Genomic DNA, 14,381 nt, shown 5'->3' with positions numbered 1-14,381 from the left:
CCTCTGTGCTTTTGAAACAGCCAAAACATCATCCTCCCATCCTGCCTGTGCTAGCCTGGTGCTGGGATAATGCCAGGGCGTGGGGCCAGATCCCAGCCTGTGCCAGTGAAAGCTCCACAGGTCGCAAGGCAAAACCCATTTGACCCTCCTGGAACAGCTTAATATGTTCCACATGCTCCCAAGATAAAACTGGATGGGGTAGAAAATGGTTTCCAGTCTCTCCTGTAAATGGAAACCAGGATGGGTAGGAAGGCTGGGAGGGGTTCCCCTCTTGCAGGAGTGTTGGTAAATGTTGGTAAATGCAGAATCCAGCCTTAAGGGGAAAAAAAGAAATGTGTGTTGGCAGCCTGGGGAGAGGGGAAGGATGAGGGTCCTTCCTGCAGCTCCAGAGTCCCTTCCCTGTGCAGGCACCCACTGCCAGAGCTGGCAAAGCTGCCTCCTCCCCAGGCCGGGTGTCGCAGTTGGTGTCACGGTGCCACAGTTGGTGCCACAGCCATGCACACACGGGTGTCAGTGAGGGCAATTGAAGCTGCTCAGCGTTTCCTGCTCTGCCCTGATTTCTCCCTGTTTATAGTCAGGAATGAACATCCTTCCTTCCTTTGGCCCTTGCAGTGCTCAAACCCCCCTCTGATGGTGACGGTCTCTGCAGGCGAAGCCCTCCCGCTCTCCCCCCACAGTGTGTGTTTTGGGGAAGCTGGGCAGCCGCCCCTTTCCCAAACTTTGCTTTATTCAAACCAGCTTTACCTTTTTAAAGCCAAGCAGGAGCCCACCAGTGCCCTGCAGGTCCCAGCCAGGCTGTGGTGGTGAAGGGTGGCTGCTCTCAGTGCAGGAGTTGACCCCAGTTCCCCTGTAAGCACTTGCTGCACCCCCCCTGCACAGCCAGCACTGGGGTTGGCCCCAGCATCACACCAGAGTGGGTTGGTTGAGTTTCAAGGCTGGTTTCAGCTGTCTCTGGACAGCTGTGGGCACATCCAGCCATCCAGGCTCCTCTGGCAGGACACATGGGCTGGGCTCCCCACCTCCTTCCCTCCTTAGTTCATCTTCCCCTTCTCCATATCACCGAGCAGAGGGGGCTGATTGCTGACCCCCACTAAACCATGCACCCAAAACCAGCATCCCATTGCTCTTCCCTCCTAGCTGGGCCATCATATGGAGGTGAAACACTTGAGTCAGGAGGAGAAAAAGCTCCCTGGGGGCATGGCTTTGCTCCTGGCTGCAAGGGCAGGAGAGCTGGTTTTGCAGGTGAGATGGTTTGCTGGTGCTGCCCCCTGACTCATCCATGTGTCACCCATTCCCAGACAAGCCCTGTGGGCTCAGTGACTTCAGGCTGCTCTGGGCATCTCCAGGGGTGACCCAGATTCCAGCTGGCTTTGGCTTTACACCTGCTTCATGGAGAAGAGCCTGTTGGTCACCATTCCCTTCCCACCAACTCCTCAGCCCCCTAGGGCCAGCCCAATCTTTGTCAGGCAATTTGGTCCCCAAAGGCTCCACCACCCCAAATCTCCATGGGCTCGTGCCTCTCATTTAAAGGCTGTTGCAGCCCTAGCAGACCACACACCAGTTTGAATCCGAATGCAGGTTTTATTTTTTAATTAATCTTTCTCCATTTGAAGCTATTTTTTTTTAAGTTATACAAATGGCACTTACAAAAAAATAATAATAATAAAAAAAAAAAATGGACAAACCCAAAACTTTAAATTTTCAGTGAGATGTTTTCAGAGAGTCACGACACCCGATAAGAGGAAACAGGAGAGATGTTGACCTAGTGTCACACGGGAGAAGCCGGAGCGGGAATTACATGGTTGGAACTGCAACAGGGACGGGGAGGAGGCAACATGGGGTGGGGGTGAAGGCCAGCGAAAGTGTGTGTCGAGTCACAGGGTCACGCAGGGCTTCATCAAGACACTTGGTCCTTCAAGGGGCAGCGTGGTGCCCGGGGGGGCACGTGGAGCCAGCGGGGCACGGGCAGCCCCTGGATGTGAGTGCAGAGCCGAGGTAGAGTCCCAGCCGGGATCCCCTGCGCCGGCAAGGGATCCCAGCCCGGAGTGTCCCCCTGGCAGGGGACAGTCGCTCGCTCTCCCAGCTGAGTTTAGCACCAAGCTCCTACAGGAGGGAGTCCCTGTCCCTCCTCATGGCTTTAAGGCTGACGAGCCCCTGCCTGGCCTCTGGCAGAGGGACCGGCCCTGGTTTGGCACGGCAGCGATGCCGCGAGCACCCTTGGCGTGGGCTGGGACCAGTGCTCCCCCCCACAGGGGGCCCACGCAGGAAAAGGCTCCTTGGTGTGTTTGCAGGGAGCAAATACCAGCCCTGGGAAGGCCCCAAAGGATAAAGTGCCTTTCAACACCCTAAAGAACACGCAGCATCACCCGTTACAGACAGCGTTAAACTAATGCAGACCTAGTACAGACAACAGCTGGTCACACAGTGCCATGGAGAGCATATATAAATAGAGACTAACAAAAATACTGTTTTGGTCTTTTTTTCTTTTTTTTTCTTTTCCAGTAGGGTTGTGATTCATGAGAGCCCAGCCCAGGTGCCCCGGGGGTGGCGGGACCAGGAGCTGCCCCCTTGGGGGAGCCCGCAGGAGCGGGCGCTTCCTAATTCAGCATTAGGTGTTCAGTGATTTGCTTCACTGTTCCAGTATTTTATGAGAGAGGAAGAAAAAAAAAACAACAAAGGTACTGAGCAAGTATCACTGTGCAAAGTTTGCTAAGGAACTTTTCTATTCTGTAAACCAAAATCTGCACTTTATGCTTCCAGCCACCGCCCCGGGGAGGTCGCGTGGGCCGGCCAGGCTCCTGCTGGGACCGAAGCCCCATGGGAGGTGGGCTGGATGAAGCCCCCACCCCAGCACAGGCTGGCTCTGTGTCCCCCCACGCCCCCCCTCCAGGCACAGCAGCAGGACCAGCCTCAGGGCAGGCACCTGCCAGGCTGGACCCACCATCAGGGTCTGGGGTGCTCCTCTAGAGCCAGAAGCGTGAGGAGGGGTGGAGGGACACGAGGAGCGCAGGGCTCTATGAGATGAAAGGCTGAGGCTTTCCAGACGGGATCACCCCAAAGAATCATTTCCAGGTGTATGGGGAGGGGAGGGGGCAGCTTGCTGGCCCTTCTGCAGGGATGTGTGCCAGCACACACCAGCCCCGTCCCCAGGGATGCTGTGATATGTAAGGTCACCTCTTACGGCTCAGCTGGGGATGGACCTGCCCTGAAAGCCAGGAGGGGAGAGAAGCTGCCGGAGGAGCTGGGAGGAGCTGGCTGAGCCCAGCACCATCACTCTGCCCCTGGTTGGCACCGTCACTCTGCCCCTGGTTGGAGCAGGGCAGGATGGGAGGATGCTCCAGGGGACACTGGCAGCACAGACTGAGGCAGTGCCAGTGCTGATATGGCAGAAGTGAGCTCAGAGGTGATCTTATTCCCTTTTTTCAATCAAGGAGAGGATAATCAACTACCTAAGGTGATGCTCAGGGCTGGGAGGGGGATACGGCGGTTTCCAAGCCCAGCAAACCTGGAGGGAAACAGGGATGGGGGATAGAGACAGACCCTTCTACAAAGCTATAGGCAGGCTGCCCCACCACTTTTCCAGTTCTTACAGGGATTTACGGAGACCCACCTCCCACATAACGCACCAACTCTACGGCAGGAGGGAAGGACAAGCCAGTCTGAAAATCCTGTTACAGAGAGGAGAAACAGAACCCAAAGGAAAAGAGGACGGAGGAAGGGAAAGAGAAGTTGGCAACGGGAGGTACCCTAAAGTGCATTAATACTCCCAGAGGGTGGAGGCGTCGATGGTGTCGGCCGATGCCTTGAGGACCCCGGCGTGGTCCCCCTTCAGGTATTTGCCATTGATTTTGATGGCAACTTTGTTATAGTCGCAGAACTCAAAAAAGAAGTCCACGGGGGTGTCGCTGCTGCTGGTGACGGACGACTCGTTCCCCACCATCCAGTACTTCCCAGTGGTATCTGCGGGAGAGGGGACAAGGTGGCCTCGTGAGCCACCACGGGGACCCCGATGCCCGTCACCCCCCAGCCCACAGCCACCCCCAGGGACTCACCCTTGATGTTGTAGGCGCCGTCGTTGAACTCCAGCTGGAAGACGTCGTAGGAGGAGCGGTTGGAGTCGAGGGTGCCGGTCACCTTCCGGCACCCGATGAAGCCGTGCTCGCCACGCAGGACGATGATGGGCCTGTTGATCAGCTTCATCACGAAATGCTCCGTCTCACCTGCGCCGAGGGCAGAGGGGCTGTGAGAGCAGCTGGGGGGGCACAGAGCAGACCCCACGGCTGGCAGGCAGCAGTGAGGAGGAGGGGCACACACACTGGGGCCGCCCCAGTGCGGGGTGGGGTCCCCAAGGGGGTGCCTTACCCGCTGTCTCCATGGAAGCTGCCAGCTGCCCGTTCTTCTTTGCCGTCACGTACTTGCCATTGGCAGCTTTCAGGGTGATGCGCTTGTCGCACCACTCGATGTCGAAGTAGCAGCTCGCGTTCCTGGGGGGCAGAGAGGGAGGTCAGCGGGATGTGATGGATGGGGGCCCTGCCATTGCCACCCTGCTGGCTTGGAAAGGGTCACGGCTGGATCAGGAGACCCTGCTTCGATCTGTTTTTGCAGGATGAACCATGTTGTGGTGGCCATCCTGCTGGGAAGCCCTTGCCCTACAGGCAGGAGGCAGGCAGGCAGCCAAATGTGCTTTTGGGGTTTCCGCCTGGCTGTCAGGGTTGAACTGCAGGGAAAAGCATTTCGACAGCCCCGGCCAGCCGGGAAGGATTACGTGACCCCAGGGACTTGCTGAGCGTCGTGGGCGGCAAACCCCAGCCCATCCCTGGCTTTCTGGGGAATGCACTCACTGCCTGTGCTGGGAAGCGTTTTAGGGCGAGCACCCAGGCTGGAAAATCCCCTTGGATTCCCTTGGGAGATGCAGAGGGTTCTCTGAAGCCTAGGCATGCCCCTGCTTAGGACAGGGGACTCACTTTGTGGAGGCAGTGGACTGGATGCCCCCGTTGGAGGTGAGGGTCCAGTACTTCCCAGTGTAGGTCCGGAAGGCGCATTTCTTGGTGTCCTTGTTGATCTCCAGCTGGTAGGTCTCCTGGTCACCCTCCTCATCCTGGTTGGCAGAGAGGTCCATCCCTATGGAGCAGAGACAGATGGAGGTGGGGGTCCCAGGGAGCAGGGGGACAACAACCCACCTCCAACAGGTCTGGGTGCAGGGTCAGGAAACCCAACTGAGAGGGGCTCCTGCTCCCTGGTTGAGCTTCGGTGACTCCCAGATCCCTCACACAGATCTCCTCTCTGGCATTTTGGGTTCAAACCCAGGTTTTCATTTGGCTGCTTGGTGTTACAGCCATAAACAAGAGCTGGGCTGAGCTGAGGCAGCCGTGAGCTTCCACTCCTGACTTTCTGGCTCCGTTATGATGAAGCAAAGACCAGTGTAAATATTTCATATGGAAAAGGACTGCAGTTTTTCCCAAAGATGACAGCCAGGTTACTCAAACCATTAGCAGAGGCCACTGCAGCACCCATGAATCCCAGCTCGTGGCGTGTTTAAGGACCGTGGCACCGTTTTTCATCCACAAATTGTCACAGCCTGCTGGGGTGGTGAGGTGTGCAGGGACAGGAGGCTTGGGAAAGCCCTGGGGCAGCCAAGCCTTTCCCTAACTCCCAAAAACCATTGGTACCAGCCTGTTCCTCAGCCAGGATGACCCATCCCTGCACCAGAGGGGCCAGAGGCAGCACTTCCATGGCAGAGGTGGATGCAGCCAGTCCTGGGGCTACCACCAGGCCATGTGCATGTCCAACACAGGCACTGAGCCTGAGGAAACCTGCTTAGTCAGGCCTAGTGGGGCCAAATCTACTCCAGAGCTCTCCAGCTTGGTGGATTTCTGCCTAAAACCACTTTGGGGATGTGAGTCACGAGCCGTAGCCCGGAGCCAAGCCAAGAGGCCGAGCTGCCATGCCGGGTTTCAGGGAGGGAGCCGGGATGTGGAGCTCAGCCCCACTGCTCCCTGCCTGCCTGCAGCTGGGATGGGTGGAGGTGGGTCCAGGGGGACATGGATCTGTAACCTGTGAGAGGAGCCCAGGGATGGCACTTTAGTGGAACCAGGAGTTTTCCAGAGCAGAAGTCCCACCAGCTGCACCCACCTGGGGAGGGTCCATCTACCTCCACACACCAGCCATGGAGGTGCCTTCCCACAGGTCCTGCAGACACAGCTCCCTGGGGCTTCCCACTGCCCATCTGCATTTCCAATCAGGCATCCCCATCCAGAGGCACCCAGGAGCAGCCTCTGCTTTGCATCTTGGTCTCCCACCTTTCCCAAAGGGATCAGGTTTGTTCCCAGGGGCCACAATCTTATCTCCCACATCCAAACTGGCCTATGGCTGCCACCCTGTTCACAGCATCCCCTCTCCTGACAGGCATCCTCCAGCACCTCCTGCAGCTCCTATCCCTGGAAGTGTTCACAGCCAGGTTGGACGGGGTTTGGAGCAACCTGGTCTAGTGGAAGGTGTCCCTGCCCATAGTGGGGGGTTGGAACTGGATGATCTCTCCTGATGGACACAGAGCCACCCTGGTGTTTTGCTCTCCAGGGTATTTGGGCAGCACAGGGGACAGTGGGTGCTGCATGGCCATGAGCCCCAGCCCTACTGGCCACTCCCTTGGCTCACGTGGCCGTCTCACACTCACTGCCTCCTGGAGCTGCCGCGGGCTGAGCCAGTGGTTGTGGAAACATTTGGTTTTCATTTTGCATCCCGGCGTCAGGCAGCTCCAGCTCCAATCCAGAGCCATAAAACTGAGAGAGGGGCTCTGCTGGGGCTCATGGAGAGACTGGGCTGAGCGAGGGCACACTGGGGAATGCTGCCCCCAGTCACTCACCCCCAAACCTCCCAAACCTGGGAGAGCTGTCCACGTGGTTTGAGGGGGAGGAGTGGAAGGTGATGCTTCCCATCACTGCACCTTTGGGGGAAGAACTCATTGACCTGGAGGGATCATGCTGGGGAGAGCCAGGGGGATGCTTTGTGCCACAGAGAAGGATCAGATGGGCTGGAGACAGGATAGAGAGAGCCAGGAGCCTCCAAACACCGTCCCCTCTCCCCAGAGACCCCCCACCACAGAGCACAGCACACCCACCACCTTCCCCCACACAAACACTCTTGTACCATTTTCCACACTCACTGTTGCATGAAGTTTTGGCTTTCCCTGTTTCCTGGATGGGCCTGGCAGCAGGAGGGTCTCCCACCACCCCCTCCCCAAAAGCAGTGTGGGGTTGGGTTACACCAGCTCAGCAGAAAGGAATGCAGCTGGGGCAGGAGGAGGCTTCAAAGGGCTGGAACTGAGCTGGAGCGGGAGAGAGTTGGGGGTTCAAAGCTGGGCAGGATGGGGGGAACTGGAGGAAGCAGGGGCTGTGAGGAGGCAGATCCAGATCCGACAGAGATGTCCCCGTGGTGGAGGACGGGCTGTCCCCAGCCATGCCCCTGCTGTGGCAGCCCAGGGCTGTGGCAGGAACCACATCCACCCGCTCTCCCGCCGCGCCTGGCCCAGCCGCTCCCACTGCAATCATGGATTAATTAACGCTCCTGGTAAATTTACAGTCTGGAGCTGGCACCGCTCTGCATGACCTTGACGAAGCTGCTAATTACAGCTGGAGGCGGGAGGGGGGCGAGCACACGGCGGCTCTTTGGGAGGTACACCTGCACTCCCCAAAATTCCTGGTGTGGGATGTCCTCCGGCTCCGTCTGCAACATGGGTTTGCTACAGGGATCCTGGGGAGGATGCAGAGGTTGGAGGTGGGAGGGCTGAGGCAGGTGTCTCCCCAGGCCTTCCTAATCCTGAGTCCCTAGGCTCAAGGTCCTTGGAGAGACAGGGAAGGGCAATGGGGTGAGCCAGCACTGGAGCAGGAAAGGGCTCCCCAAGTCCTCGGCTGCCGAGGTTTCCAGCTGCTGCCAATCCTGTGGTTTTGAAGGATTGGTGCTGGAGCCCTTGCTACTCTCCAGCCTAAGTGGATGTACACACAGTTCGGAGCACACACATCCCTTCCCATAGCTCCCAGAGATGTGAGCTTCTCCATCTAAAGGAGCAGAGTTTGCTGTAGCTGTGTCGAGCCCCACACTACAGGGGCTGCAGACCCAGTGCTGGGGCATTTATGGCACGTAGAAAACTTTCCCCCTACACTCAACTCGCACAGGTCTCCTATGGGCCATCTTGGGATGCTAGTGAGACTCAGTGGGATGCACTCCATGGAGAGGAGCATCTTTCCCATCCTCTAACTCCCTTTTTAAAAACCCCACGGTTATGTCTGAAAAAAACCAAGCTCAGCTCCCTGTACAGGAGCACTGGCAGGATCACACAGAGCCCCCAGTCCCTCGGGACAGAAAGGCAGGATTTCAGGTCCTCGTGTCCCAGCAGTCTGGATTGGGATGCTGCACCCGGTGCTGCTGGCACAAGTCGGGTCTGGGCTCCCTGTGGGGCTCTGGCACCCTCCACCCGGCACACGTGCTCCCAGACTCATCCTGCCCCATCCCTGCCCTTGGGCTGGGCTTACACTGCACCCCTACAGAAATCCAAACAGGTTTTTCTCTAAAAGCAACAGCCTGGAGCTATGGCACCGGCAGCTCCTCTGCTGGGGGTGCAGCCCCGCAAGGGGGTCACGGGTGGGGGTGAAACACGAATTTCCTGAATAACCCACCCCTCCTTCCCTGTGGATTTCCTGTGGCTTTGTGGTATCCCCCAGGTGTCAACAGGTCACTTGGCATCTCCTGATGGAAATGTGCATCTAGGCCTGCATGTCCCCCACCCTGGAGCCACATCTCCCTGCCTTTCGTGGAGATGAACGGAGGGGGGTAAATCCAGCCCACCCCATACTGGGAGGGCTCCTGGCCCTGGAGCAGAGCTCCCCATCGCCGGCACTGCATGCCCAGGCATGCTCCCATCACCACTCTGCTCGCTCGACCCCCTCCCTAGACCCCATTTTCCTGGAATTCCTCACTCCCGAGCCAGCCCACCCTCTCCCCCATGGGGGTGGGGGGCAGGGGCACACCGTGGCTGGGCGGGGGGCTGGCAGGGTCCCAGCAGGAGGATGCCAACGCTCTGCCCCCGGGGACCTTCACGCCCACAAAGGGCCCTTTGTTGCCACAGCCGGGCTAGAAAGGAGCCATTGAGCAGGGAGGAGGCTGCTCGCTGCTGGCAGCACCCCGGCTCTGCTCCATTTGAGGGGCAATGGGGAGATGAGGGCTTTCAGGGATCCCATCCTTCTGGGGCTAGAGGCAGGAGAAATGTGCCAGGGACACCCCCAGCACCAGAGCAAAGGCAGGGCTGGCACCCACCCCTTTCTCCCCCGGGATTGTTTGTGTTGCAGCCCCCAGTGTGCAGGGGATGGTGACACCAGCCATCCTCAGGACAGGGAGGAGACTCCAAGCCAGGCACTGACTTGGCACTGGTGAGACAACACTGTCCCAAAGCTGGATCCCAGCCAAGGGAGCCACAGAAGCCCCATGGCTCCATCCCTGCTCCTCCCATGAGGCACGGGAAAGGGGGGGGGGGGCACTGCCGTCCCCACTCCCTCCCTGACTCCACGCAGGAACAAGAAGCCTTTTCCCACGAGGCTGTGTCGAGCTGCAGTCGTTCCCTGCCCGCATCCCACATCCCACTCCCCCATCCCCGGTGGCCATGGGCGCATCTGCCAACAGCACGGCGCTTATCAGCTCGGCGGGGGAAAGGGCTGTCTGGAACCGCTTCCTCCGACGGCTGCTTTGGGGCTGCCTTCTTGGTAACCTTGGGATAAGGCACTTTCCCAACGGGAGGAGGGAGGGCGAGCCGCAGAAAGCGGCAGCTCCCAGCCCTTCGCTGCCATCGGGAAGGATTAACCGGGTGGAAACGGCTTCCCTGGCCAAAACGGACTAGAGCGAGGATGTACAGCCCCAGCGCAGCCCTTCCCTCTGTATTTTGCTTGGAAAGGGGCCGGGCACAGCCCAGAGCCCCCTGTTGCTGGGGAGATTTATGCACCCCCACCCCCCCGCCTTCCTGCTCCCCCCCCTCCCCGTCCCTTCCAAACGACACAAAGCCGGCGGGTCGGCCAGCAGCATTCCCACCCGCTCCACGGGGTCCCGCACCACCGCCTCCCCGTCCCTCACATCTCCCCCCACATCTGGTTTCCCCATCTCTGGTGACAAAGGGCTGCAGCCGCCCTTCCCCCACAGCGCTGCGGCAGCCTCCCGCCATCCTCCCGCCATCGCCATCCTCCTCCTCTTCCCCCAATCCCTGTGCCTGGGAAAACAATCCCCACTGCCCGTCTTGGCAGATTTCAGTACTTATTTTTAAGGGGCTGCTTTGCAGCGCGGGACTTGCCCTCGAACAGGAGAAAGGCAGGGAGCTCCTGCACAGAGCTGCCCAGGCACGGAACAGGGTTAAGCTGCAACCCTGAATTATTACATATACACAGAAAAAAAAAAAAAAATCCCCCGCTGTTCCTCCAGGCTTTGCTGCAGCGAGACATGCTCGCACCCATCCCGCGCCCGGCGTGCGCCGGCCTGACCTGGCTCGCCGGGGATGTGCCCCGGGGGTCCCACAGCCCTGCGCCCCCCGGCAGCGCGGAGAGGGACCCCCGTCCCCCAGCACGGACCCCTGGGGGGTGTGATGCTCGGTGGCCAGGTGGCCACGTGCCCGGGGAGCTTTGCCGTGTGGCACCACTCGAGGCGGGTGGCCCGGTGGCCTCTCGGGCGAGCGGAGGGGACGGGGACGGGCGGTGCAGCTGGAGCGGGGGGAATGGCTGCCTTTGTGCGGATGGATGCAGGATGCGGGAGTTTTTTGTCGAAGCCCTTTATGTAACGCTGCCATCCCAGCCCCCCACACCCAGGGGGAACTCCAGGCCCTTGCGAGGACCCGCAGCCCCACTGAGGACCCGCAGCCCCCCAGCTCCGCAGGGCACATGGCTCAGCGATGCTCTGGGAAGGGGGAGGTTGGCGGAGGCTTTGTTGGGCGAACAATGAGCTCCACAGGAAGGAAGGCGACGGATACAGCCCTGCCTCCTTCACGGCGAGGGAAGACCCCATCCACCCCCTCCCAGCCCCCTTCCCTGTCCATCCCTGCACCCCAAGGCAGGCCCCTCGCCATCCCCCTCCCCCAGGGCACCCTGCGGAGGAGATGCTGCAGGGACGGGGATGCTGGAGGGATGGGGGCCCCCAGGCAGGCGATGCTGGAGGGATGCAGGAGGGGGAAGGGAAGGGATGTGGGAGGGGTGCAGGGGGATCATGATAGGGGACTGGGGGAGGGACGGCGGGCAGCCATGCTGAGGGGTGCAGGGGGGTGCCCAGGGGAGATGGGGGCTTCAGGGGAGGGGAGTGAGAAGGGGTCTGAGCGGGGGATGATCCTAAGGAGATGGCGGAGAGATGCAAAGGGACGTTCTGTGAGGTGGCTGCTGCAGGAAGGCAGGGGATGCTGGGGGACGCGGGGGGGCTGCCAGGGGGGCAGTGCTGCGGGGGGAGGGGGGCATTCCGAGGTGGTTGTTCTGAGGTGATGGAGGTGATGCCGGGGGGATGAAGAGCATGCTCGGGGCAGGCGATGCCCGACGGATGCCGATGTCTGAGGGATGCAGCGGGCTGCTGGGGACGGGCGATGCCCGAGGAAAGCCGATACCCGAGGGGTGCAGGGGCGCAGGGCGACACCCCAGGGACTCTGGGACGGCCGAGGTGTCCCGTTCCCCCCACCCCCAGCGCCCGTCCGTCCCCTCGTACCTTGCCGGGTGGAGACATTCCTATCGTTGCCGGCTCGCAGCACGACCTGCGGGCAGCTCTGCTCGAGGGCGAAGAGCTCGTCCTTGCCCACCTTGGCGCTCTTGCCCACCTTGAGGGTGCCGCTGGGCCCCGAGGGGGCCAGGTAGCGGCCCTCCCCGTCGCGAAAGGCCACCTTCCCGCAGCGGAACTCCAGCGTGAAGGCGGTGCCGGGCTCGGCGGCGGGGACCAGGCGGCCGTCGCTGCGGAGCAGGCGGTGGTCGCAGCTCTGCAGGCTGTACCGCTGGTCCACGAACAGGAGGGTGATCAGAGCATCCACGCCCCAGGGCACGTCGCGGTCCACGGCCAGCTCGTCGCGGCGGGGCCCCAGGTGCGCGTAGCGCTTGCGGGCCAGGCTGTAGAGGTTGGCCTGGGGGTGCATGGCCAGGTGGACGCTCCACTTCTCGGCGGCCGAGACGGCGGGCGCGAAGCAGGAGAGGCGATCCTCGGTGCCGCCGAAGAAGCGGCGGTGGGGCTCGGACTGCAGCGACCACCGCCCGTCGCCGTGGGCCAGCACCAGGAACCGGCAGTCGGGGCCCGGCTCCTCGCTGTCGCAGCTCACCCGCCCGTCCTTGTCGGCCGCCAGGTACCGGCCCAGGTGGCTCTTGAGCAGGACGGCGCTGGAGTCCTCCCCGTCCTGCTCCAGCGTCCAGATCTGCTTCTTCTTCATGCTGGCGGCCGAGGCGTTCACCTTGAACCCGAACGCCTCCGCCGTCAGGTACCGATTGCTGCAGTTGATCAGCCCGAACTGGATCTGCACCGGCTCCGCCGTCCCGTTCGCCGTCATCCTGCCCCGCCGCCGACCGACCGACACGGACCGACCGACCGACACCGAGAGCTGCTGCTGCCGCGCCCGCCCCGACGCCGCCGCCTTTATAGCGCGGCCGCCGCGGTACCGCCCCCCCCGAGCCCCCCCGTCCGCCGGGGCCGCCTCCCGCCGCGACCCCCGCCCGCCCCCGCCCGCCCCCCGCATCGCCGCGGGGCCCCGCGGCAGGACAGGACCCCTCTGGGCGCGGCGAGAGCCCCCTGGAATCGCAGGACATCATCCCCCGCTCCATCGCGGGACTCCACTGCATGGAGAGACCCTCCCCTGTATTGCAAAAGCCCCCTGAATTGCAGAGACTCCCCCTGGCCCTTGCAAGATCCCCACTGCATGGCAAGACCCCTCCCTGCATTTCAGGACCCCCATACACAGTGCAAGTCGCCTCTGCATGGCAAGAGTCCCTCTGGATTTCAGGACCACCCCCCCATTGAAGGATGCCCACTGCACAGCAAGACCCCTCCCTGCATTACAAAAGCCCCCATGAATTGCAGGATCCCCCCACATTGCAAAACCTTCACTGCATAACAAGATCCCTCCATGCATTTCAGGAGCCTCCTTGAACTGCAGGACACTCCTTCCAAGGCAAGTCCCCAGTGCTTGGCAAGACCCCTCCAGGAACAGTGAGAGCCCCCTTGAATTGCAAGACCTCCCCACTGTATAACAAGACCTGTCCTTGCATAGAAAGATCTCCCTTGAATTGCAGGACCTCCCCACATTGCAAGACCCTCTAAGAACTACAGACCCCCCCTCCCATTATGAGACCACCCCTTGCACTGCAAGACACCACCTTGAACTGCAAGTATCCCTCTGATTGCCCCACCCCATCCTTCTCCAAGACACTGCCGGACCCCCTGCACCCCTCTGTCCCTCCGGGGATGTTGGCCACGACACAGGGCTGTGGGACAGATGTGGAGAAGGGTGACAGATGCCGTGGCCTCCTGCCATCTCTGAGCCATCCCAGCACCCTGTGCCAGGCACCAGCGAAGCTGGAGCATCCAGGCCCTGTGGAACTGAATTCCCACAGCAAATCCGTGAGAAAGACAGGGACGCTTCTGCACAAGGGGGGATTTTGAGGCCATTTCTCAGGGGTGGGCAGTGTTGCCATGCATGCAAGGACATGGCACATACAGCAGGACTGACCCCGAGATGGAAAGGGTCCATCCTGGAGAGAGCCACTTGTGCTGCCCAGAGGTGCTGCCCGCTGCTCCTTGGGGACAGGGACACTTCTCGTGTCTACAATGTGGACACAAACACCAATAAGTAGGAGCAGGGCTGCTGTGGCTGATTTGAAGCTGGCTCAAGCACAGCCCCACGCTTGCAGGGGGGACTGACTGGGGGGAATGTGCAGAACCAGAAAACTGGAGAAAGAGGGATGATGGGAGGCACAGATGGGATGGTATTCAGCTGGATCAGGAAGCTGAACTGCCTGTCCCAGTGGAAGCAGGACAAGAGAAGAGCCGAGCGTGGGTGTGGGTGGGAGGGTGCAACAGTGTGTGCTCAGGGCTGGCACAAAGAATTCCCCCGGGCTCTTCCAACCCAGGCGGGATGGCATCCTGTCCCCACCTCCCGAGGCCCTTCAGGCTCCACTGGTTCTGCACTGGCCATACTGGTTACAGACACTGCTCCACCCCCAGGCAGCACCACATCCACCCGCCCCTGCCCAGGGGTCCCTGGCACAACCGCTCCAGGGCAAACCTGCCAGGCTGGGAAAGCATCTGTTTTCCTGGATGCCTCAGCCAGACCTGCTCTGTGCTCATCCTTGCTGCCCAGCCCTGCAAATCCAGACAGACCATTTCCAACTGGAGCC

General features: G+C 60.7%; 1 protein-coding gene across 1 annotated transcript; it reads right to left on the bottom strand.

The window, feature by feature from the left end:
• Window positions 1-2,485: 2,485 nt before the first annotated feature.
• On the bottom strand, window positions 2,486-12,585 carry FSCN1 (fascin actin-bundling protein 1). Its single transcript, XM_027656664.1, has 5 exons — window positions 11,716-12,585; window positions 4,965-5,121; window positions 4,363-4,484; window positions 4,053-4,220; window positions 2,486-3,960 (listed from the first exon to the last, which is right to left on the bottom strand). Exons 1-5 carry the CDS (start codon window positions 12,536-12,538, stop codon window positions 3,758-3,760), a joined length of 1,473 nt encoding a protein of 490 aa, XP_027512465.1. The 5' UTR covers window positions 12,539-12,585; the 3' UTR covers window positions 2,486-3,757.
• Between the last annotated feature and the right edge of the window lie 1,796 nt (window positions 12,586-14,381).

The sequence above is a fragment of the Corapipo altera genome, unplaced genomic scaffold (assembly GCF_003945725.1).
Source record: "Corapipo altera isolate COAL_440 unplaced genomic scaffold, ASM394572v1 104, whole genome shotgun sequence".
NCBI classification, from domain to species: domain Eukaryota; kingdom Metazoa; phylum Chordata; class Aves; order Passeriformes; family Pipridae; genus Corapipo; species Corapipo altera.
This window is presented reverse-complemented; position numbering and strand designations above follow the sequence as displayed.